At 48.6% G+C, this 25,389-nt stretch overlaps 2 protein-coding genes across 6 annotated transcripts in view; both read right to left on the bottom strand.

The window, feature by feature from the left end:
• Positions 1–1,141: 1,141 nt before the first annotated feature.
• On the bottom strand, positions 1,142–21,487 carry Kcnip2 (potassium voltage-gated channel interacting protein 2). 4 transcript variants are annotated; one of them, XM_027930427.2, is made up of 8 exons: positions 21,193–21,487; positions 4,478–4,602; positions 4,058–4,127; positions 3,815–3,885; positions 3,577–3,684; positions 3,293–3,397; positions 3,094–3,156; positions 1,142–2,567 (listed from the first exon to the last, which is right to left on the bottom strand). In XM_027930427.2, the coding sequence occupies exons 1-8, from the start codon at positions 21,263–21,265 to the stop codon at positions 2,520–2,522; spliced, it is 663 nt and encodes a 220-aa protein (XP_027786228.1). In that variant the 5' UTR covers positions 21,266–21,487; the 3' UTR covers positions 1,142–2,519. The 4 variants fall into 4 exon arrangements, with proteins under 4 accessions (XP_027786228.1, XP_071467073.1, XP_071467070.1 ...); XM_071610972.1 differs by lacking the exon at positions 21,193–21,487 and adding an exon at positions 16,536–19,500; XM_071610969.1 differs by lacking the exon at positions 21,193–21,487 and adding an exon at positions 9,263–9,504 and having other exon boundaries at positions 1,142–3,006.
• Positions 21,488–24,007: 2,520 nt separating this feature from the next.
• The window catches only part of Armh3 (armadillo like helical domain containing 3), a 184,564-nt gene continuing 183,182 nt past the window's right edge, over positions 24,008–25,389 (bottom strand). For both annotated transcript variants that reach the window (XM_027930424.2, XM_027930423.2), the window contains one exon: positions 24,008–24,883. In XM_027930424.2, the coding sequence (XP_027786225.1) occupies positions 24,791–24,883 (93 nt within the window). In that variant the 3' untranslated portion in view covers positions 24,008–24,790. The remainder of the gene's footprint in view (positions 24,884–25,389) is intronic.

The raw sequence follows: 25,389 nt of genomic DNA, 5'->3' as shown, positions 1-25,389 counted from the left end.
AGGGAAGAGATCATCAGTGGTGGAACTGGAGGACTAATAAAACAGGTGGAAAGAGAGTGAAGGAGAGGAACAAGACTGAAAAAAAAAAGTTTTTCAGTACTGGAGATTGAACCCAGGGGTGCTCTCTACTACTGAAATACATCCCCAGTCTTTTTTTTTTTTGGGGGGGGGGGGCAGTACTTGAGCAAAGCTGCTCAGAGGCACTCAACTACTAAGCCACATTCCCGACCTTATTTTATATTTTACTTAGACACAGAGTCTCACTGAGTTGCTTAGCAACTTGCTTTTGCTGACTGAACTTGCAATCCTCCTGTCTCAGTCTCCTGAGCCACTGGGATTATAGGCGTGCGCCACCACACCTGGCCATCACCAGCCATTTTTAGTTTTTATTTTGAGACAGGATCTTGCTAAATTGTTGAGGCTGGTCTCAAACTTGGCAATCCTTAGCTTGTAAGCCTCAGCTTCCCAAGTAGCGAGGATTACAGGTGTGTGCCAATTCACTTGGCTAAAGCTCTTAAACACTGAAGGGCTTGGAATGTAGCTTAATGGTAGAGCACTTACCTAGTATTTGTGATTTGTGGAACACTGAATTCAACCCCCAGCACTGAAAAAAGAAAAAAAAAAAAAAAAAGGAAAATAATAAACTAATTCAAGGGAATTCCCCTCAAGCACTTTGTGATTAACTACATTTGTAAATTAGAAATTCTTAGAAATCAGAAATTCTAAATGTCTGCCAAAGCACAGCTTTCTTGGCATATTCTTTGAGTCATCAACATCTTGTCCTTCCTTGTCCCCTTGCAGGATATGGGAGAGTCCTGTAGGGACCTAAGGTCAGGTGGGTTTCCACCTATTCCAGAATCTGAGTCTTGGTCTCCTGCCAATGCATGGCTGGACTCAAAGACAGGCACTTTCTTGGGGATCTTTTTTTTTTTTTAAGTTACAGATGGACACAATACTATTATTTTATTTTATGTGGTGCTGAGGATTGAACCCAGTGCCTCACACGTGCTAAGGAAGCACTCTACCACTAAGCTATACCCCCAGCCCTTTCTTGGGGATATAAAAGGCTGCAGGCACATGAGTTTTGGATCAGGCAGTATTTGTGGGGTAGGAAGGACAAAAAGGCAGAGACAGCAGCCTATGCATAGCCATTGTGTTTTATTGGATCTGGTGTATTTGTTATTTTACAAAATATACAGAAGAGTCAAAAATGCAAAGCAGTCAGCAGTGTCTGATGGGACAGGGAGGTCCCTGGGGGCCCTTCCCCTCAGATTCTGGCTGACTGGGAGGGTGAGCTGAATGGGACAAGCAGATATATTATGGAGTAGCAGCATGGCAGGAGTGCTGATGATGAGGTGGGACAACCTGGGTCCTATAGTCCCTGCACTCTCAGTGTGCTAAATGGCATCTCTGGGTGGGCTGAGTAGAGGGAGAGGAGATTCAGGGAGTTAAGGAGACTAGATAAGGGTTTGGGGTGCAGCCTGGTTGATCAAAGGTTCTAATATATGCCCCCCCCCCCCCACTGGGTTCAAATATTATGCCTGCCTTCCTCCTTCGTTCTCCCTCTAAGGCATCCACTGGGAGGGGTGATGGGATCCATGTTCAGGAAAGTCCCTGATTCACTCCATGCCTCCAAATTTAGAGGATATGGCAGGTGAAAACTCAAGTCACAGCCATCATAACAGGCAATGAGCAGGAAGAGCAAGCTGAAACTTTGTTACGCATCAACTAAGACATCTCCCACCCACAATCCCTACCACTACTACCATACAAGCAGGAAGAGGGGAGAGGAAGGAATTTCAGGGATAAGCCAGATATCTGGTTCCCAAGCTCTCCTATGATACTGGAAGGGTATGGAAAATTTCTGGGACATAAGGCCTTCTGAAAACTTTGGAAATGCTAGTGGCCTGGAGTAGCACACTGTGTGACTTGAAGCTTTAGCCCAACATGCCTGAGCTCTAATGCTCTTCCATGGTCTTTCTGTTCTTCACTCCAGTCAGATACTAGGAACAAACCACTGGCTCAGGACCAAGATTTCTCCCTTATATTCTGTTTCCCTCCCACAAGGCTCTCAAAGGCGATATGAAAAGCCAGCCAGTACGCCAAGGACAGAGCATTCTCTCAGAAGGGAGTCTTAGGGGAAGTGTTTGTGAGATCAGGGATGGGGAAGCACCATAGCAGGAAACATTCTGTCTAGTGTTGTGGTTTCTTAGAATTGGGGTGGGAGGTGGGCAATCATTCATTTCCAATAGCAGAGGCACCCTCAGCACTGGGTGTCAGGCAAAAAGGGGGTAAAAGCTGTTGGGAGTTGGGAACACCCACCAGATGTACTTTGCCCACTATCTGGCCCCTTCAAATCCAGGGTTCTAGACTACCGAAGCCCCAAGCTTTTCGATCCCTATAGCCCGCAGGGTAGGGCTTGGATGAGGATAGACCTGGGAAGAGAAGGGTGAGGTCTGCCTGAACTAGGGACTAGAGCATGGTGCCCCCAGGACACACTAACTCCCTCTTCTGGGGAGCTAGATGACATTGTCAAAGAGCTGCATGGACCTCATGATGTTCTCATCCTGTGGCCATGGTGTGAGTAAAGCAGATTGGAGAGAAGGAGAGAAAGAGAGAAAAAAGAGAGATTGTCAGGAAGAAGGACACTGAATTAGAGATGGGAACATTCAGAGGCAGAGAGGAGGGAGATACCCAGATAGAGATGGGGAAGGGATAAGACATCCCTTATCATGAAGGAACAGGATTGGGGAATGGTGGGGGTGAGATAGGGAGGAGGTACTCTGACCAAAGAAACTTTTTTTTTTTTTTTTTTTTTTTGGTACTGGGGATTGAACTCAGGGACACTCAACCACTGAGCCATATCCCCAGCCCTATTTTGTATTTTATTTAGAGACAAGGTCTCACTGAGTTGCTTAGAATCTTGCTTTTGCTGAAGCTGGCTTTGAACTCATGATCCTCCTGTCTCAGCCTCCTGGGAGCCACTGGGATTACAGGCATGCACCACTGTGCCCGGCCAAAGTAAATTATTCATACATCACTGATTCAGGCCCTGAGTCCAGACCAGGGAAATGTAGAGGGCAGGGCCTGTACCTTTTGACAAGATTCAATGAATTCCTCAATGGTCACCACACCATCCTTGTTTCTGTCCATCTTCTACAAGAAGGTGGTCGGGCAGGGAGAACAATAGGGATGGCAGGAGAAAGGCATGCAGAATTCAGGTAAGTTCCCGTGTTGGTCCCTGGTCTCCTTCCCTTCACTCCGGCCCTCCAGCCTACCCAGTCCCAGGCACCTGGAAGAAGCTCTCCACGTGTTCCCTTGGGGCCTCCTCTCGGAGTGCAGGGTATGTGTACTTGCCCATCATGTCATAAATGGACTTCATGATGTCAAGCATTTCCTGTTAGGCCAAAAGAGAAGAAGATCCCTCCTCAGAGCCTCCAGACTCCAAACCAAGAGGCTGATGGCCTATGTAGATTTTACCCTCTTGCTGGTGATATATATATATAGGTAGTTTTCTTCCCATGGCCCTTTGTACCCCACAACCCACTCCCACATAACCCTTCAGTTGCCCTGCACCTCCTTGGTGATACAGCCATCTTTGTTGAGGTCATACAGGTTGAAGGCCCAATTCAACCTGTCATCTATGGTTCCCCGAAGAATCACCGACAAACCAGCAACAAAGTCCTAAGAAGGGAGTAGAGAAGAACTGTGACTTCGGGTACCCGTCACCCAATCCTTTCTTTGGATATGACCTGGAGATTCTGATATGTAAACCCAAGGAAGTAGGCTTCCCTGACCTACCTCCCCAGCTCACCTCAAAACTGACAGAGCCATCATGGTTGGTGTCGAAGGCATTGAAGAGAAAAGTAGCGTAAGTGCTGGAGTCTGTAGGATAAATGTGGGGAAGTGAGTGAGCCTGGCTTCCAGATGGGAGAGGACTTCCTACCTCTATGAAGCTTCCCCAAATCCTTCAAGGCAATCCCAGCCCTTCAGCACCCTCTCTCCCCACTCAGCATAACAAAGAACAGCTGCTTTCTCTTGGGCCTAGTTTGCTCACCTCCTTGAGGAAAGAACTGGGAGTAAATTTGCTTGAAGTTCTCCTCATTGACAATTCCGCTGGGACATTCCTGGGAGGAAGGAGAGAACCATACTGAGGGAACAAAACCCACTTTCTTTTCACTGCCCTTTCTCCACCCTCCATGGCCAGCCTTCCAGAAAGGAAAAGTCATCATGCCTCCAAGGGGGATCTTGGTATGGCAGGCAAGACTTCTTCCCCAGTGCACAAATGAAAAGCATATAACTAAATCCCAGTCTACGGGATCAGAGTACATCTATTTTGGCCCCAGGCCAAAACTTCAGACTAGAAGTTGGTCTCTGGGGCCACAGCCCTCAACCTCAAAGCATCTAGGCATTACTTTCTATCAGCTGGTGCCCTCCTGCTCCCCCCCTTACCCAGATTGGCCTCGCCTTCACTCACGTTCTTGAAGCCCCGGTACAGGACCTGCAACTCCTTGCGCGTAAACTTGGTTTGCTCTTGCAGCTGCTCCAGACCTTCTGGTCGGTGACACACAGTGGACAGTTCAAATTCATCCTCTACGCTGTCTGTGGGGAGCGGTGGGGGGTGGGGGAGGGACAGCCTCGCCTCAGGCCCGGCCCCCTGAAATCCCTACAACCGCTCTTCAAAATCACCGACCCCAACACCCTCCTCCCTGTCCCATCTTCGGCGCCGAAGACTGCCTGCCAGTTCTCTGGACCCAGAGCCGAGGACATCCACGCGAGAAGAGAAGACGCTGGTCCGTTTATCAGCGAGCCAAAGCCAGGCCTGGCCCAGCCCGGCCCCAAAGACTGGGGTCGGACTCAGCCCTTGACTCTGGGCCTTTAATGCCTGGTTGCAGAAGAAGACCCCAACCTGCATCTTCATTTCAGAGAGGGAGGAGTGGGAAAAGCTGGTTCGAAAGCCGGTGTCTGAGGCTGGGCGCTCCGGGTCGTTTTTTTGACCAACTCAGATGTGCCCCACCCCATCCTTGCCAAGCCCAGATCTTCCCCTCCCCCAACTGCGCTGTGCCCATCCCAGCCATGCCTGAGCCATGCTCCGCCCTGCTCCAGCCAATCTCCATCCAGACCCCATCCCAGGCTCCATCTCCCGCCCCACCTCAGTCCCGCCTGTTAACAAACGTTCAGCCCCCAGGCAAATGCCCCCACCCACACTCTCAAAGTCCCGCCCCCCGCCCCCCCCCCAGGAGAGTAAGTCACCTGGGTCCAGCGGGCGGGGTCTGTGGGGGCGGAGGGAGGCTGGGGCGGCTAATGCTGAAGGGAGTGAACTGTCACCGAGAAAGCTGAAGACCCGGCCCAAAGCAGACACTCACCTCGCTTCTCACACACAGCAAATCTCACAGACCTGTATACAATGCACATACCCCAAACCCGCAGCAAAAGCACACGTAAAGAGCAGACATACACGAAAAGGATCCCATGCACACAACCATGTCCCTAGTTTTCAAACCTACCCTGTGAAAGGACCTATCAGAATCAAACATCATGACAGCTACAAAACGGGACTTCATAGCTTGCAAAATTCAGTATGATCCTCTGAAGTGGGCACAGGGAGACTTAGGGACAAGAGGTCCTCTCGAGGTTACTTAGTTGGGGGACCAGGCTAAGACTGAAAACCCAAGTATTGCCGGGCCGGTGGCAAACGCCTGTAATTCCAGTGACTCAGGAGGTTAAGGCAGGAGGATTCCAAGTTTGAGACCAGCTTTGGCAACTTAGGGAGACCCCTTCTCAAAACTAAAAAGGGCTGGGGATGTTGCTCAATGGTAGAGCGTCCCTGCATCACCCGCCCCCAACAACAACAACAACAAAAAAAAGGATAAAAGAAAACCCAAGTATCCTGGCATCTGGAGTAAGGCGATCTCCACTCTCTAAACCTGCAACCATCCTGTTGTGGCCACGGGCGAAATATATGGCTAAGCCCAAAACATACACAGTGACAGGCAGTCCACACAGTCACAAACACTAAGCCTGGTTTAGACCCGCTTAGTGGCCTGGTCCCCACCCCTCCACTGGCCAGGCCTACGTAGGCCTAGGCATGGGCCCTGCCACTCTGGTCATGCCCAAACGCTCGATTTCTTAGTCCAGTGATGCTCACAGGCACTCGGGACACCACATACATACATACCAGCTTCATCAAGCACACCAGCCAGCCCCCACTCCGACTCCCACCCCACCAGCAGAACTGGCCACGCCAACGTCACTCTACCACAATGCCACACGCTCGGGCCCCGCCCCCGGAAGCACAGGAGAGGCACTTGCTTTCACTGACTGAGGGCAGGGCTTGGGGCCCGCAGCAAGGCAGCAGCTTGAGGAACCGCTGCTTCAGCGCTTTTTTAGTGGGCCCTGGAGGGTGGCCTAGGAAGAGAGAAGACCCCAGGAAGGCACGTTAACTTCCACTTTTCCCTCCGTTCCCTGTCCCCTTCAGTCACAAGTCAAGCCTGGCTGGAGGAGGGCTAGGAAAGGAATGAATGGGGCGGAAGGCGGGCAAGGATAATTGGGGCCGTGTTAGGAAGCCTACTTGTTCTCACATGCATGCAGAGTGCATCAAGCAAGGCTGGGGTACTTAATATAATGGGATAGGGCCCAGCGACAATGAGGCAGCAAAGAGAGAGGTCGTACTGGCCTCAGTGTCTTTGCTCACCCAGTGCCCTTGGCTTGAGTGCCATAGCTGGACCTCAGGGTAATGTCCAACCTAAGGATTGCTAGGTAGAATCTCTCTCTCTTCCTTTCTCTCTCACTCTCTCCCTCCCTCTCTCAGACACACACATACACAAATATGCATGTATAGGGACACAGAATGATAAGTCAGACAGGTGCCAGTGACAGCTTGATCGACTTGGGAGGCTGAGACAGGAGGACCACAAGTTCGAGGCCCACCTCAGCCAGCAACTTAGTGAGGCCTTGTACAAAAATAAAAAGGGTTGGGGATATAAGCACCCCTAGATTCAATCCTCCAAACTAAGAAAGCAAAAATACCACACAATGACCCTGGGACACCATAACACTGTGTGTTAAGAATACCATGACATATCTATATCATATTGTGAGCTAGATCCTCTATAGCAGACAGACACCTAAGGTTGCTCCTCACCCACAGAAGCTTCATCTGTCCTGGGTACATCTACTTTTCTGTCCTGTTACTTCTTATTTCAAGGCACCCAGAATCTTCCTGAGAAGGGGGGTTCCTTATCATCTAATATTTACACCATTAAGTGTGGCTGTTTCCCAGTCCTTTCTAGTATGGTTGATTGCTCTTTGAAGGCAAAATGATAGTGGACTTTGAAGCAATAAAAAATCTTGGAGATCAATATTTTGGTGTCCTGTGGGGTTATTTAAGGCCCAATGATCATAGCTCCTCTTTCTCCCCCCACCCTTTATTTCTGCATATATCTTATAGCTCTAATTGTACACCAGGAGGACCCTTAGCATTATTGTGTCTCCAAGCTGCAAACACCTCCAGATCCCTGGGCCAGAGCCTGCCGGACCTGACACACTGACTAAAGTCTGCCTCAGTACATTCCTGGAGGGGCCCAACTTCCTTTAGTCATTCCCCTATCCCAGTACCCCAACCCACCTCGCCCCCCCACACCAGACTCTACCCTCCAGACCAGTAGGTAACTGTGTGAGGTTATCACCTCTTTGAACCTCATCTCTCTCCCTCCCCAACCCACTCCAGGAGCTATAGAGAGATAAGGAGGCAGTGGGCCAGGTTGGTGGGGGCGGGGTGTGGGAATCGATGGTGGCCTGGCCCCTAGCCCAGGGTTCCATTAACCTGGACTCTGTTTTCCCAAAGCCAGATTGTGCCTGGGGCCTGTGGTGGTGTAGTCACCCGACTGTGGGGTGGGGAGTGAGGTACAGAGCTCTCCTCCTGCCTTGCCTACTAGGTCCCTGCCTACTCTCAAGCCTTAATCTCCTCTAGGCTCCCTTAAAGGTAGAAGAGAAAGCCTCTGCCTTTAGACTACAGGATATTGCAGCTTCCCAAGAGTCCCACTCCAAAATCAGTAGGGAAAATGCTACTGGAGGTGGAGAGGGAAACATTTCTGTCTCTTCCATCTCCCTCAGAATTTTGTTCCCCTCTTCTCTTCACAAGAACCGTGCAGCTCCATGGCACAGCTGTTTCCTCTCTTCTCACCAAGTAGTCTAAAGCATTTTCTTAGAGCCAGTTTCTTCCCTTTTTTCCCTCCCTTGCGATAATGGGGATCAAACCCAGGGCTAGGCACTATCACTGAGCCACATATTTCATCTTTTCCATAATGAATGAGAACCAGCTCAAACCAGTCTCCTAAGTCTAACTCCCAGTCTACAGCAGAGGATGAAGGGTGCTCTTACTGAAGGAACCCTAGAGCAGGCAATTCATGAATCTTCCTGACACCAGCTTCCTTCACATCTTTCCAGTTCTCCCAGGTGTCTAACCAATAGCCCCTGCTCCCACCCCCAGCCCCATCATGGTTCTTGCCTATCTTGCCTGCCTCCCCTGGTGCAACTGGGACTCTAGAACCCACTCCAATTCCAAGTCTTGAACATATCCTCAGGGAATTGGGAACAGCTTCATTTAGCCTTATACCCAAAAAGGCTCAGCCACTCGCCTTGTCCAGCTTAGGCATGATCATATCCACCATTACACAAGCCACCAATCCTATCATGACACATGTGATCATATATCTGTCATATACACAGGCTCACATAGTCACATATGTCCTCGCTCACACACATGAGCACACACTCATATTCCATGTCTCACACTGAGTCCATATACACACCCTGTAACCTACACCTATACCACATGGAGGTATGGAGAGTCACCCACATCCTTGAACTCTAAAAGGGACTCCCCAGAAATCTAGTATTATCTCAGGAACCTTAGAAATTTCCTCCTCTACTCCATATACCCCTTGCCTGCCTCCCCACCTGGTATCCTTCATATTCCCCTCACCTCATCTTTACACCCCAGTCCTCCCATGCTGCACCCTTTATTACTTTCCCAAAGCCCCTCCTCCCCTTCCCCAGATCAACTCCTTAAGGCCCCCTCTTAATCTATCCCAGCTGTCTTGTCTCCCAGGCTGTGCTTTTACCTCCCCAGCTGCCAATCTCATCACTCACCTGCTCACCCTTTCCCCAGGTCATGAAGATGGCACAAGGCCCTCCCCAAAACTGCAGGGTGGCTGATCCTCCAACCAGCAGTTCAGATATGCCCAGACACCTGGGTTACCTTCCAAGGAGACAGGCTCGAAGAGGCCAAACTGCTCCAGGACCTTGACAAACAGAGCGAGGACTACAAGCACGGCGACCATCTCTAGCCCTTCGAGGTTCATGGCGGGCCCCAGGCATGGCCCCTATCCGGCTGAGACTGGGACACACCGCAGGCAGCCTCAAGCCACCTCCCCCTCAGGCTCCCCAGCCAGAGTAGGATCACCCGCAGCCTCCCTCCGGTTCTCCCGCCCTGGGTCTCCTCCCTCTCTCCCTCCCTCTCTCTGCCCTACAAGCCTCCTAGCCACAGCCGCCGCCTCTTCCTCTTCCTCTTCATGGGGCCACCTCCCAGAGAACTTCTGGTGTGAAGGATTTGGGCCAGAGGAGGGAGGCAGTGACCTGCCACCGTCCCTGAGAATGCTTCCCCCAAACACCCTGTGACCATTCTGGGCCACAGGGATAGGGCAGGGAAGATGGCAGGGAAGAGCTGGGTGCATGTATTACAGAAACTACAATCAGCATATGGGTGATAGATAGATGCCCAGATACCTGGGTCACCTCCCAAGAAGATATGTTCAAAGAGGCCAAACTGCTTCAAGACCTTGACTGACAGCAAGGACTACAAGCACAGTGACCCTCTCCGGCCCTCCCAAGTTCGTGGTATGGGATAGAATATATTATAGGTGTATGGGTGTTTTTCTTTGGGTTTGTTGGTATGGAAGTATGTGTGTCCCCTCATACATGTGTCTGTGCACTTACACAAAAGTTTGTGTTTTGTGTATCATTTGTATGAGGTCTGGCTGTCTGTGGATGCATGTGTGAATGTGTGGGAGTATTTCTGAGTATGTATGCAGGAAGGTGTGTTTAGTAGAGTTGTAGGATGTGGATCTGAAATTTGGTAGGCATGGCTATGTTGTATAATGGGTCTATAGTTGTGTAATTGTATTAACATGGACTATATGAGAATATAAGGAGGTGGAGAAGGCGGCAGTGACCTCTCGGGATGTCAGACACAACTGACATCGATTGCGGTTGCCATGGAGACTGAGGCGGGATGCACTCTCTTCCCACAGGCCTCAGACAGTGAAACTGAGGCCCAAGGGAAGGAGGATTAGGTCCAATATCCTGGCCAGGAAAAAGGCAGCTTATCCACTTCATGACCCTCTCTGGAGAGGACTTATTGCAGCTGCCTTAGGGACCAAGAGATCTAAGTTTCTTGAGGAGAGAGGGGACTGGGTGCTTCTCTTCCTTCCAGGAGATGCCAAATCCCTTCCTGCTCTTCAGAAATTGCTGTTATTGTTGATGGAGAAGCCTAGGGTAGGAAGGAGATCTGAGCCCTCTCACCTCCATCCTCTGGATTCCCTCCCTTCTCTTCCTTGGTCCTTTCTGGTGATATAGGTATATGTAAAAGACTGGGGGAAGCCTGCAGAGCCAGTGAGCCTCAAGACAAGGGCCCATGAGTTAATAACACCTGACATCATGACTACTACTGCTGCCTGACAGTGATTGAGCACTTACTAAGTGCTAGATGATGTGCTGCTATATGCTTACTGATGTTATCACACTGAGCTTGTTAAATACACCTATTAAGGCAGTATTATGATCCCCATGTCAGTGAAGCTAAATCAAAGGTTAAGTAAATCTCTAAGATAAGAGCTTCAGTTTTTGTTTTTTTTTTTTTTTTGAGAGAGAGAGAGAGAGAGAATTTTTATTTTTATTTTTTTAGTTTTCAGCGGACGCAACATCTTTGTTTTAGGGGCTGGGGATGTGGCTCAAGCGGTAGCATGCTCGCCTGGCGTGCGTGCGGCCCGGGTTCGATCCTCAGCACCACATACAAAAAATAAAGATGTTGTGTCCACCGAAAACTAAAAAATAAATATTAAAAAATTCTCTTTCAAAAAAAAAAAAAATCTTTGTACGTGGTGCTGAGGATCGAACCCGGGCCGCATGCATGCCAGGCGAGCGTGCTACCGCTTGAGCCACATCCCCAGCCCAAGAGCTTCAGTTTTAATCCAGTCTGACCAGATCTGAGCTTACACTCTTAAACTACATATATACTTGCTCTCTTCTTAGAAAGCTTGCCCACCAAGGAGATAGATCCCTTTGAGGAGAATTGATCCCAGAGGGAGACCTCCCTCTCATCTAGTTCTGGAATGAGTGTGTCCTAATCCTAACTGTGGAGGTGGTGGCCTGGCAGTCTCTACAGCTCCAGTTGAGGTTCACTGGTCTGCAGTTCTCTACGACCACCACTTGGGGTCAGGCGACTATCTTACACCATATCTTATCCCTTCTCTTCCCCAACTCCCCCAAGTAGCAGGGTAGATGCAGGAAGAAGGTATGCCTCTTGCATGATTGGTGCTCTGCTTGCCCACCTCTTCTGAGGTTGTGGAGCCAATTCTCATACTCTGTGTAACCAGCAAATTTCTCCCTCTCTTCAAATTCCATCCTGGAATTTAATATCCTTCCTCTGCCTTCATTAACAAATTCCTTTGTTTCACTTTGTTTCAGTCACCTCACTGTCTCCCAAACACACGGAACTCAGTTCTATCTCTCTGTCTTTATTCCTGTCTGTCTGGGATGCCCCTCCTTTCTGCTTTCCCTCTATACTATAGTGTTGTGTTGTGTTTTGTTTTGTTTTAATTAGTGATGCTGGAGATTGAACCCAGAGACACTTTACCACTGAGCTACATCCCCAGCCTGTTTTATTTTGAGACAGAGTCTTGCTAAGTTACTTAGGGCCTCACTAAGTTGCTGAGGCTGGCTTTGAACTTGGGATACTCCTGCCTCTGCCTCTTAAATCCCTGGGATTACAGGCAGGTTCCACTGCCCCCTACTTCCTACAGTTCTTATCTATCCTTTAGAGGTGCTTAAATTCCTCTTTCTTTCAGAGGATCCTTTCAGAGCCTCCAGCCTACAGTGGTCTATCAGTTACCTGAATTCCTACAGAATTCAGCCTCAAAACTCAGCACTAAATTCTATAATGTTAATTAGATGGAACTGTAAACAGAGGTGGTGTAGCATGGGAATTAGTAGCATAAGGCAAGGTGCCAGAGTCCTTGAATTCACGAGGACCTAGCTTTTTTTATGGTACTGGGGATAAAACCCAGGGCTACATGCATGCTAGGCAAGTGCTCTACCACCAAGCTACATACCTGGTCCTTTTTAAATTTTTCAGTTTGAAAATGGGTGCAATGGTACATGCTTGTAATCCCAGTAACTCAGGAGGCTGAGGCAGGAGGATTGCAAGTTCAAGGCCAGCCTGGAAAACTTAGTGAGACCCTGTCTCAAAATTAAAAAGGGCTGAGGGACATAGCTTAGTGGTAGAACACTCCTGGGTTTGACCCCCAGTACTACAAATAAATAAATTCTTAAGTATTTTTGGTGGAGGCACAGGGGATTGAACTCATGGCCACTGAGCCACATCCCCAGCCCTATTTTATATTTAGAGACAGGGTTTCACTGAATTGCTTAGTGCCTCACTTTTGCTGAGGCTGACGTTAAACTTGGAATCCTCCTGCCTCAGCCTCCCAGGTAGCTGAGGTTATAGGTGTACACCTCTGCACCTGGCTAACTGAGTGCTTTACCTCTGTGTGCCTCAATGGTTGCAGGGGGGAATAAATGAACTAATGCATTAAAAGATGTTGTAATAATGCCTGGCAAGGAATAACTGCTAAATAAGTGTTATCATTATAAATAACACTGCCCTTCCCCCATATTTCTATAGCTCTTGACAATTTATAAAGCATTTCCACAAACATTATTATCCTTTTTTTTCTTTTATTTTTTTGGTATGGGAATTGAACTCAGGGGCACTCGGACACTGAGCCACATCCTCAGCCCAATTTTGTATTTTATTTAGAGACAGAGTCTCACTGAGTTGCTTAGGACCTAGCTAAACTGCTGAGGCTGGCTTTGAACTCGTGATCCTCCTGCCTCCACCTCCCAAGCAGCTGGGATTACAGGCATGCGTCACTGTGCCAGGCCCACAAACATTATTATCTTGATGAAGTCTCATGACTACCACATGGGTAGGCAGTGAATAGTATTATGCCCATTTCACTGATGAGGTAAACTGAGGCCCAGGGATATAAAGACATTTACTTAGCTTGGAGCAGTGGTCCACACTTGTAATCCCAGCTACTCAGGAGGCTGAAACAGGAAAATTGCAAGTTCAAGGTCAGCCTCAGCAACTCATAGAGATCCAGTCTCAAAATAAAAATTAAACAGTGGGGGGATTGGTGATATGGTTTAGTGGTAGAGCACTTGCCTAGCATGTGTGAGGCCCTGGGTTTGATCCTCAGCACCACATAAAAATAAATTAATCCTTAGCACCACACAAATAAAATAAAATAAATAAATAAATAGAAAAGGCTGAAGATTTACCTCAGTGGCAAAGTGCCCCTGGGTTCAACTCCCAGTGCCAGAAAAAGAAAAACTTGCTAAAGATTACCCAGATAAGAGGGAATAATGCAGAGATATGAACCCAGATCTCTTTGGGTCAGTTCTGTTTCCTTAACTAAATCCCAAGCTCCTGGAGGGTAAAGATGTTAAAAAATTGTACTTACACAAATAGAATGCCAAGTGTGGAACAAAGGTGAACCAAACAGTTCTACCTCTTACTATCCCTTGCTCCTCTTCTGTCAGGGATCTTGCTCCTTAATAGAACTATAAAGCATCTGTTAATTTAAAAATAATTGTTTTATGCCTACTTTGTGATAGAAACTATCCTAGGCAAGGTATGAAATGAGCTATAGAAAAAAAAACAAAAAACTTTCTAACTGGGAGGCCAGAGAAACTTGGAGAGGTACCTTTTGAGTAGTTCTTTTAAATTTTTAAAAATTTCTATTTATTTATTATTGATTGATTAATAATTAGGATTGAACCCAAGGGCACTTTAACACTGAGCTATATCCCCAGTCCTTTTTATTTTGAGACAAGGTCTTGCTCAGTTGCTCAGGGCCTCACTAAATTGCTGAGGCTGGCCTCGAACTTGTGATCTTCCTGTCTCAGCTTCCCAAGTCCCTGGGATTACAGCACCACCATGCCCAGCAAGCCCTTTTTATTTTGAGTCAGGGTCTTGCAAATTGCTGAGGCTAGCCTCAAATTTAGGATCCTCCTGAGTAACTACTATTATAAGCACACGATAAGTGCATGCCACTGTGCTGGCTGGGACCCTCCTTTTCCTCTTTTGCTCCCCCACTTTCAATTCTCAAAGACCTCGACCCAGCTGCATAGGGATTCAAGGGCCTAAACCAATCAGGGGTCTGGTGGGAAGCTCTGTTAGAAGTGTAGTGGTGTATTCCTGTAATTCAGCTACTAGGGAAGCTGAGGCAGTAGAATTGCAAGTTAGAGGTCAGCCTGGGCAGGTTAATGAGAACTTGTCTCAAAAAAAAAAAAAAAAAAAAATTCTAAAAAATTTTTAAAAAAGGGTTGTGGATGTAGTTCAATGGTAGAGTGCATTGAACCCAGGTTCAATGCCCAGTACTGTAAAATTAAAAACAAAACAAAACAAAAAAGTGAAAGAATAAGTTGTTTCTCAGGCTCTCCCTTCCCCCTCAGAGCCTTCTCAAGTCTTTAGGGCTCTGTGCCACTGACATTAGCTCTTCTTCACCCAAGGGAGTGAAATCTTAATGGAAACACTTCAATGAGAACTTAAGGCAGAACTGTCTTAGAGCATTAGTTTGGCCCTTCCCATGTCCCTTAAATCTCACCACAAAGATACTGCTATTATTTAGATGTTTACCTCCCACAGTACAAACCTGGAATAATATTGCCTTGTGGAGGAATCCACTCTATATACAACCCTATTTAAAAATTTTTTAGAATTTTTTTTTTTTTGAGACAAGGTCTCATTAACCTGCCCAGGCTGACCTCTAACTTGCAATTCTACTGCCTCAGCTTCCCTAGTAGCTGAATTACAGGAATACACCACTACACTTCTAACAGAGCTTCCCACCAGACTCCTGATTGGTTTAGGCCCTATACCATGTTATCCAGTCAGTGAAGACCCCAAAGCCCTTCTCTCAGTCCCCCAAACCCACTCCAACCCCAGCTAAATCAAAAGACACTGCAGCCCCCATCTGCATCAGGTGATTAATGACCTTCCAAGACGTTGGGGCTATTTTGGGTCCTGGAAGTCATGCCTGCAATGATTGAGAGCTGGCCCTGCCTGGCTCTGGAGCCATCTGTCACTGGAGACAAGACCAAGGAGGAGGTTTGGGGGATGCATGCTCCCCAAGAGACTTCTAAGCATGTCTCTGGCTCAGCCCCAACTCCCCTCCTTTCAGGGGGCACATGGCAAGAAGTGGCTATATACCCTGCCTGTACTCGAAGGGTTCAAGTAGGTAACCATAGAGAGAGCTAGAGAACTACAGATCCTAAAATGCTATGGGGCCAGGTTGTTTCAGTCTCTTTGAGGCCTAATAGAGAAGGGATTCTGGGTTCATAGGACTTGCACACCTTGTCTGTGGACCACTTCCAGGTGGAAGTGTGCACGAATCTCAGCAGGACTATATGATACAATCCATACATCATAAACTCCACAAATGTCACACCAATGTACAACCTCATAAAAGCTGTACAAGTAACCTAGTGATTCAGGAACCCCCAACCAAACCCTACAGCATAACACTCTAGGTGATCCGAGGGATATGTAACCTCAGGATGCACAGCCCCAGTGATCACAATCACAGGGACACATAGCCTTAACAATGTACAATTTAGTAATGCACCGTCCCATTAATACAGATTGCCAGAGATGGATAAAACATGGATAGACAATCTTCATGCCATACAAGTCTATCCATCCTGTCATACATGAGCTCACTGAGTTCATATTCTAGTCCTATCTCAGGCTTTTTTTCTTTCTTTTTTTTTTTTTTTTTCATTGATCCTTCATCTTAAGGCTCCCTTAACCTAAGCAATGCAATAAAGAGCTGTATGTACTTTTCCCTAGCTCAGCTGCAAGCTTCCTTTTTGCATGTCTGTGTCCTGTCCCTTACTTGAGCCTCCCCCAGTACCTTCAATAAGAAGCCCTGTCCTCTCCACCACCATGAGGGACCATGATGCCCCCTTCTCTTTTCTTCTTTGAAGAGCCCTATCTCTTTTTCCTGCTCCATAAGGAATCCTATCCATTGCTCCACTTCTGTCAGGGATCTTGCTCCTTAAACCCTTTTCTTTGAGGGGTCCCGCTCCCTCCATTTCTGTGAGTGCTCTTTATCCTCCCCACTTCTATAAGACTCTCATCTCACTTCACTTTTTGAGAAGGCCTGCCTGCTCCCTTCCCTTCACCATACCTGGGGACAGGGACCCAGTCACCAGCTGGTAGAGGGATCTTGCTGCTTGCCCCAACGGGCTCCGGCACCTGCGGGGGCAGGGGTTCATGGTTCTGCAGGAGAGCTTTGTGGCCAAGCTCCGCCCTCAAAGCCCGGGGGCGGTCTGGGCCGTCTCAGCCACCACCCAAGTGGGTTCTGTGTGGGCGGAGCAGGAGGACTGGACTGGCAGAGGTTCTCGGACCCTAGGACTCTTCCCACCTTCCCCTGGCTAGGGAAGAATGCTGGCCTCATCATTTGAAGGACCCACCCCCAAAGTTCCTAGAGCAGGTAAGGGCAGAGGGGCAGTACAAACTCCCCATAACCTTCTTTTGAAACATTTTGTGGAATCCTGGCAAGAAAGCCGGGTATGCAAGGGTTTGGAAAATGATCTGGTCAGGGAATAGACCTTTCATTGCCTCTTTTCAGCTCCTCCTCCTCCTGTGCCCCCCAACCCCCATTTTGCTAAGGGTAAGAGAACAGAGTTGTCATGGCAACTCCCCACACTTCCACACTTCCTAAACCAACTGGAGAAAAAGCAGGAGGAAGGAGAGAGGCCGGTGAGTTTATCCGAAGGTAAAGAGGAGATGGCAGGGCTTTGCATCCACTTGGTATTTGCACCTAAATCCAAATAGGACTTCACTCCCATTTTTTTTTTTTAAATTATGTGGTACTAGGGATTGAACCCAGGGGAGCTCTACCACTGAACTACGTCCCTAGCTCCACCCCTTTTATTTTATTATTTTTTGGGACAGGATTTTTCTAAGTTGCCTAAGCTGGCCTCGAATTTGCAATCCTTCCAGGATCCTAAAATACTTTCAAACTCCTAGGAAAACCTACAGAAGAGATATAGTCCCAATGCTCTGACTGGGATCACATTTTTAGGGGGATTGAAATCATTATTTTTAGGTATTGGGGATTAACTAAAGGGCACTGTACCTCTGAGCTACATCTCCAGCCCTTAATTAATTAATTAATTAATTAATTAATTATTGGTACTGGGGATTGAGCCCGGGGGCCCTTTACCACTGAGCTATGTCCCCAGCTCTTTTTTCAATTTTAAATTTTGAGACAGAGTCTTGCAAAGTTGCTGAGGCTGGCCTTAAACTTTCAATCGTCCTGCCTCAGCCTCCGGAGTCACTGGGATTACAGGCATACGCCACCATGCCTGGCCAAAAACCCTACATTTAAGAGGAGAGAATTACTTCTGAATTCTGTCCAGACCTTGCTCACTCAGGATATAGTTCCCACTCCACAAGCATGGTTCCTCTAAGACACACGGGGGCGCCCTACTCCCGGGAACGATACTCAGGGCTAGAGGCCCAGGAGCTTAGACCTGGCTGGTCAGGTCCCAACTCTTTCCTCATTTTCTGCTGTCCTGCATCTGCTTCGGCACTGACTGGGCTGTGCTGATCGCAGACTTTTCCACTCTGCGTCATTGCCAAACGGTTCCTCTGGACCCAGAAGACCGGAAGTATTAGGTGGTATATGGGGTAGAACTCGGATTTTCTTCCCCCTAAAAAGGTTCTCCCAGTTCTGAGCTTGGGAAGGAATGGGGAAAGATGGCAATTGGGGGTACCCAAGACGCCTTGAAGCACAAGTTTAGGGCCGCTTCTGGCAGTCTGATCAGCCAGGATAATGTGGAGGGGGACAGGAGACTACTCCCACATCTGATCTCAAGAATACCTACTGGAAATCCCTTTGGGAAAGAGGAGGCCTGGAGCCTTCAGCACCCGGACAAGGTCTCCTTTCAGGCTGCAGGGAATACTCAGAGCCACCAGTCAAGGTTAACATTAGTGTCCCCGACTCATTTGACACTCATTATAAATCCTCCTTCAAGCCAAGTGCAGTGGTGCACACAAGTAAGTCCAGAAACTTGGTAAGCTGAGGCAGGAGGATCACAAGTTCAAAGCCAGCCTCAGCAACTTGAGACCTGGTCTCAAAATAAAAAGGGCTGGGGATGTAGCTCAATGGTTAAACTTCCCCGGATTCAATTCCTGGTACCAAAAAATAATAAGCTTTCCTTTGAGAGGCAAGGCCCCTGGTAGTTCTATTTCTACTTCTCAAGTCATGTGTGTAGTGCTCTACAATGAGGATGCTGATGACCTTAACAGGATTCTAGAGGCTCATCAGCATTTGATCTTTTTTTTATTTCTCTTGGGAGGCTGGCAAGTAGGCAGTCAGGAAGTTGTCCTACCCCCTTTTTGGCAGTCTGGGATTTAAACCTGGGGGCACTTTACCACCTAGCTACGTCCCCAGCCCTGTCCGCCTTTTAACTATTGAGACAGGGTCCTGCTGAGTTGCCAAGACTGGCCTCAAATCAGTGATTCTCCTGCTTCACCTCCTGAGCAGCTGGGATTACAGGCATGAACCACCATGCCTAACTAGTATTCCTACTGTACAGGTGAGAAAAGTGAGGGCCAGAGAGCGAAAGTCACATAGTACATTTCCATTCCTGACAGACTGTTATGGTTTGGATATGAGGTATCCCCCCCAGACTCCTCTTAATGCAGGAATAGTCAGAGGTGACATTATTAAATTATATGAGGACTGTAACCTACTCAGTCCATGCTAGTTTGAATGGACTGACTACTGGGGCATGCCTGAAGATGAGTGACTGGGGGTGTCCCCTGAAAGGGCACATCTTGTCTGCAGCCCTTTCCCCCTCTCTGCTTCCTCATCCTTCCATAAACTGATCTATTTTCCTCAGCTGGGCTCTTCCCTCCATGATGTGCTGCTAACCTTAAGCCCAGAGGAATGGAGTCAGCTGTTTATGGACTGAGACCTCTGAAACTGTGAGCCCTAAATAAACTTCTCCTCCCTGAGTTGTTTTTGTCAGGTGTTTTGGTCACAGCTATGCAAAAGCTGACTAACACTGACCTAACTAAGGCAGTGAACCTTCAAATCCAAGTGCTTCCCCACCTCCACCCCACCTCCACCCAAAGTGGAAAATCAAGGCATGAAACAAACCCTAATGTGTTAATGAGGGTCTTGAGCCATTACAATTCTCAAAGATCCTGAACTGGCAGTGGAAACTGAGTTCATAATAGAACTGGATAGCTGAACTTTCAGAGCCATCCAAATCTGAAGCACATCTGGGAGAGGCACATGTGTCATTGTCTGACTCTGGGGCCTAAGTGAAGGATGCCCCTTCTCTGATGTTTTGATATTACAACTAGGTCCTCCCCAGGGCCAAAGAGCGGAGGAGTTACTTATCCTTAAGGTATTACATCCTAGTTCCCTCCCTCCTATTTAAAGGTCTTAATCTGAGCTCATAAGGAAGGACAAGGATCATGGCTTCCCGCTAACTCCCTGCTCAGAAGGAACAGCCTCCCTCCTCCCATTCTCAGTTGGAGTTCTTAAACAGGCTGCACAATGAGAGAAACACACATATATGGAAATGTACACAAGGTGACACAGTCACCTACACAAGCACATGGATCTACCTACCAAACCCAGGAATGCATACAAGCACAGATGTCCTGGTCTCACATAACTCCCCAAAGTGAGAAAGAAGTCTGGGCAGCCGAATGGTTTTGGCAGATGTAAGAGGGGACATGTAGCACTTCCCAGGCCTAGAGTTTCTATCCCTGGTTCTGGAAGGAGGCAAGAGGATGTGTTTTCTCTGGGGTTCTGGTGAATTTCTCAAAGGGCTGTTGGGGATTATAGGATTTTCATTTGTAAGAGTGATCTGAGTAATGGTGGGAGGGGGCTGATCCAGCACTAACCAAAGCCTCCCTATGGATGCCAGGTGCTAGAAACATAGGGTACACCTGGGTGTGAGTGTGGGCAGCTGCACACTAGAATCTCTCCTTGGGTCCACCTGGGCTATTTGCAGGAAACTTGGGGAAGCAGTGAGGTGCACTAAAGACTCCCTTCTGCTACAGGAAGCCAGAGAGGCAGCAGGATAAGTAACGGCATGGACATTCAGAGAGCCCCACAGCAGCCATCACACATGAAACTACACAATCAGCACCAAATGTTAAAATAATCCACATAATCTCACAATCACAAAATATACAACAACCCACTTTAACAACTGTTCATTCCAGGAGGTTCACAGTCCATAGTCTTATAAAGAGACATACCACCGTAAATGAAGCCCTAATACGTTGTCACATGTCACCTCACATAGAATCATACACTCAAAGCCTATAGTTGCACATACAACAAAGACACATGGTCAAAACAACTTAAGTACAACCAGCGTCCTACATAGCCTCATTCAAACATCAGACAAGATCATAAATTGCACTGCCACATGCACTCACACTCACCCTGGTTGTCACCAAGCCCAAGGCACATGGCAACCAGCTGTGGGAGGTACACACACATACATAAAGCAGACACACATAGGAATGATAAGCGCTCACTCACGTAACACCTCCCACTCCAGACACACTCCCAGCCCTGTGTCACACACGCCCACACCTGCTGCCTCTCCACACCTGCCCCACTTGTCCCTCCACCCCTATGGAACTCAAGGCTTCGAACCCCAGTATCCAGTTGCCTAGACCAGCTGGGAGAGTGCCTGGGAATGGGGCAGAGAGCAGGTATGGAGCAAGTCAGGGTAGGAGAGGTGGAAGGGTCTGGGGGGATGGAATCCACCCTCCCTCCCGTGACCCCTGCGCCACTGACTCACCCGTGAGCTGGTCGTAAGAGCCGTCCAGATCTCGGGAATCGGACAAACTCTCCTTGCGGCCCTGACCCCGCATGGCCCCCGGCGCCCCACTCCCGCCTGGGCTGTGGGAGGGGGCGCCGGGTGGCCGGGATAGGGCGCTCACACGGCGCCCCCTGGCGGCCTAGGGCACCGTTGGGGCTGGGGACCGGGAGAGCCAAAGGTTGGGGGGCTAGTCTGGGGACCAGAGGGGTTCTAGGCCCAACCTAGGGGGTCCCGGGGCAGGAGCAGGAGGCTTGGGCGGCAAATGAGCGCAGAGCCAGAGGCAGAGTGGAGCTGAGCTCTGAGCAGGAGCGATCCGCCTCTCTCCTCCCGCCCCCTCCCCGCGGCTGTCACTGCCGCCTCCCCTCTTTGGCGCTGCTGGGATTGGCTCCCCCTACCTCCGCCCCCCACCCTCTACAGCTCGGGGGAGGCTCCGGTGAAAGGGTGAACTGCAAAGTGCAGGGAGGGAGACCATCTCCCAGCAACACCACCTCTAAACCTCAAGCCACCGATGTTGGGGTGCAAGAGAGAGCGGGGCCAGAGACCCCACTGTGAGGAAACCTCGCCCACAATTTTCAGACACCCTCTTCCCCTACCATCAGCACTGTCTGGTGGAGTCAGAGCCTGGGTTATGCCTCTGGGTTCCCTGTTCGTTTCTCCATGTCAGCCCCTATTTTGTTTGTTCCTCCTGCCAGTTCCAGTCAGTCCCCCGTCTCCACCCTGCTTCTCTCAGCTTCAAGTGGGAAGAGTATGCAGAGAAAAGTCCACCCGTTCTCGGATACAGGCGCTGTAGACAATTTTTTGTTGCCTCAAGTTCCAGCAGGATGCCACTCTCACTTAGGGCCCCCTGTCTGGATATCATCCATTCCCAGGGGGCCTTCTTCCCTGATCTAATAATGACCCTCTTGGCCATCCATGAAGATAAGAAAAACAGTGAACCAGGTCAGTTTCTCAAGACTTCCTTGCTCTTTTGTTCCTTTTTCCTTTCAACTTTTCTGCCCTTCTCTTTTGTCACCTACCCTATCTTAGATTCCTTGTTTTCCAGCAGATTTAGGGAGGTAGTGAAGGGTTTGGGGATCTGGGTGAGGACAGAGTGGACAAGTAATGCCCCTTTATGAAGCCCTCTCCACTTAAGATTAGCTCTTTTTCTGAAAGCAGGGACAGCACAGAGCTGGGCTCCCTTAGTCTCAATGTGTTTGAATTGCCCCCAGGATACTTCCTGGGCTCCTAGCCAAGAACACAGTCTCTGTCCCCAAACCCTGCCATAAGAATGGGTGGATGGTGTTTAGTGGGTCTTGAGAAGTGGCTTGCTGAGAACAAAAGCTTCAGCTAAAGTGACCCCAGCACATTTAATCTCTTCAACAGGATTTAATTTCCAACCACTTGTTTCAATCAACCCAGCAGGAATTGTCTTTTGGGAGCAATACCCTGCTTCTGGCTCTCCTCTGACTCTGCAGAAGCCTCCAAATACCTGGCACAGAGGCTGGGCATGGGCAACTCTTTTTGAGGTTGATTTCTGAAGAGAATGGGAACTCCTGTTTGGAGTTCTTGGAATAGGTGTATGTGAAGAAATAAGGTCAAGAGATGGACTGTATCAAGGGAAGGCAAGGAAGTCCTCTGCTTAGTGACCCATGTCCTAGACCTGCCTTTCTTCACTTTATACGAAATGCTGGCAGGAATCCAGAAGGAGCCCAAAGGACTTGCTGACATCAACACAACAAAGTTTGGAGATAAGGGAATTGTATTCTGCCTTCTTCCATCCAGAAAGCAAGGGAGGCTACAAGTGTCTGAGCTCAACTGTCCTCTACTAATGCCATGACACTCAGGAGGAGAGTTAAGGACAGGTAGGGGGTCTCCTAGCCAGATGGGACCAACACCTGGGAGATTACCTTAACTCTGTCTCTGAGAATTGAGTCTGGGCCACATAGATTAAGGGGGTGGGGGACACTAAGAAGATTGTCCCACACAGATCAATTTTTAATAACTTCAATTTGCCACCAGCTCCAGATCCAGCTGTTCTGGGGTTTATCACCTTGGAAAAAACTAATGTCACAGGCTGAGCTATCCATACAGTGATTAGTGATCAGAGAAGACCCAGTCCATGATCTCTTCAGATCATACATCTAGGCATGGGAGTCTGTTGGTGGATTCTCTGAAACTAATGCTTATCTGCTCAAAGTTGGAGCCACAACTCTGGTTCCCAGGGAGGGCAAGTATACCAAAGAGATACAGGGCTAACTGGATAACAGCTAGGGAGGTCTCACACCTGTTCTCACAGCTGGATTTCTGCACTTTATCCAATTATTTCTGTGCCTGCTTGCTCCTTGCCATCCTAAGGGCTTTAGAAAGGGAGAGTCTTATAGCAGCAGCTATTTTGGAGGTAGCTGTGGAGTTTTAAAAAAAAAAAAAAACCTACAATGGTCCTGTGGAGGCTATACAAAGGAGGAACCACAGACTGACTTCCCGAAGATCAGGAGATTTGCCCATGGTCCCACCCAGAATATGGGTAGATAGGGTGAAGGCCCTACACATAATGCTCACCTGGCCTTTTTCAGATGGAGGGCACCCTGCTCCCAGCAGGTTCTCTCCCTCTCAGGGGCACCAGACCATAGCAGGAACAGATTCCTCCCCAGAGGAAATTCTTAAGCAGGCTGGATGTAAACAACAGCAGGGTGAGGGGGTGGAACATGTGGAGGGGAGCTCAGCAGAGGCAGGAGAGGCCCCCAGTGGGAGGGGGTGGCTGAGAAGATGGGAAAACTGCTGGAAAGGGAACCAGCAAAGTAGGCACTTTAAGGGCTCCAGAAAACCTGTCAATGTTTATTTTGTGCACACCCTAAAGACAGTTTAAACCAAACTAAAAATGCAAAGCTAAGGTTGTAAGCCTTTTATGCTGATGAGTCAATGGGCTGGAAGGCAAGGGAAAGCTAACAGGTATTTCTGGTGCCAAAACTAAAATTCAGAAAGTGGTGGCCAGACAGTGAGCACTGCGTAGATTCCAGCCTCCAGTTTCTTACAGGAATCGACTTTGAATTGGGGGGGGAAAAAAAAGTGCCCTACTCCTATCCTATCCTATCCTAAGCCTGACCTGAGGGTCCTAATGACTGGACAGAGTCCTAGCAGGGTAAGGACATAGATGTCAAACCCAGCTCAGCTCCAAGCTTAAAGGGAACAGGATATGGCTCCTGGTATGTCTGAAAGTTGATCTATTTTCAGAAGCCAAGGAAAGCCATTGGCCTTCAGGGTCCTGGCCTCTCCTGAGGCTTGCCCCATCAGCTTCTGAAAATCAGCCAGAAGTCACAACTTGTAAAGTTAATTGGAAATGTGAGGGGGTGTCCAGGGGACCCATCTAGAAGTCCCCATGTTCTTGGATGTCTCTCCTTTTGCCCACCGATTCCTCCCCAAATAATATCATCCCTGGCTTGCCCCTGCTGTCCAAGCTTCACTGAAGTGTGGCCTTCACCAGGAGAACTCAGTATCTGTTTCTCTCCAATCTTGGAGGCAGCCCCCTCTCCCCTTGCACCCCTCCAGCTCAGGAGCCTCATGAGTAAGGGCAGTCAGTGGCTGTCAGGTGGGCATGGCCTCAGGAGATAGTGGAGAACTCCTTTAGCAGGACCTCCTGGCTGAGTGTGTGGAAGGCCAGGTTCCTCCGGACATTGGTGCTAATGGATCGAACCTGGGAAAGGGTAGGGGTAAGGTGGGAAGGCACAGAAAGAGAGAAAACAGGACATAGTCAGTTACAAACAGCAGACGGCAGTGCCTGTGGCACAGGGCTAAGGAAGTATCCACCATGCTAGCAGGGGAAAGACCTATGGAGAACTGCTGAGAGGGCCAAACTCTCTATTATGAGAGGGTTCCACAAGGAATCTAGCAGACTCTGCAAGGAGGTTCATCCATGTATATGTTTATGAGAAACAAAAGGGTGGGGGGAGGAGATAGTGTGTGTCCTGAGCCCTAAAATCTGCTTTGCTGTAGAAAAGTTAATAAAGTTGTTAGGTAGGAAACAGGAAAGAACAGCGTGGCAAACTGCAAGCAACTCAAGTTCATTAACTCCCAACTGGACCAGACTCACTTTGCATCCCTGTGCCAGAAGTGCAGACAGGAGAGCTGAGTAAGGCAGAGGCTACCACCAAAGAGCCTAAAGACAGAGCTCCTCTAATTCTCCTTCACAATCTTTTTCAT

This window comes from Marmota flaviventris, chromosome 4 (genome assembly GCF_047511675.1).
Source record: "Marmota flaviventris isolate mMarFla1 chromosome 4, mMarFla1.hap1, whole genome shotgun sequence".
Lineage (NCBI taxonomy): Eukaryota > Metazoa > Chordata > Mammalia > Rodentia > Sciuridae > Marmota > Marmota flaviventris.
Note: the sequence above shows the minus strand (reverse complement) of the source record. Positions and strands in the feature narration are given on the sequence as shown.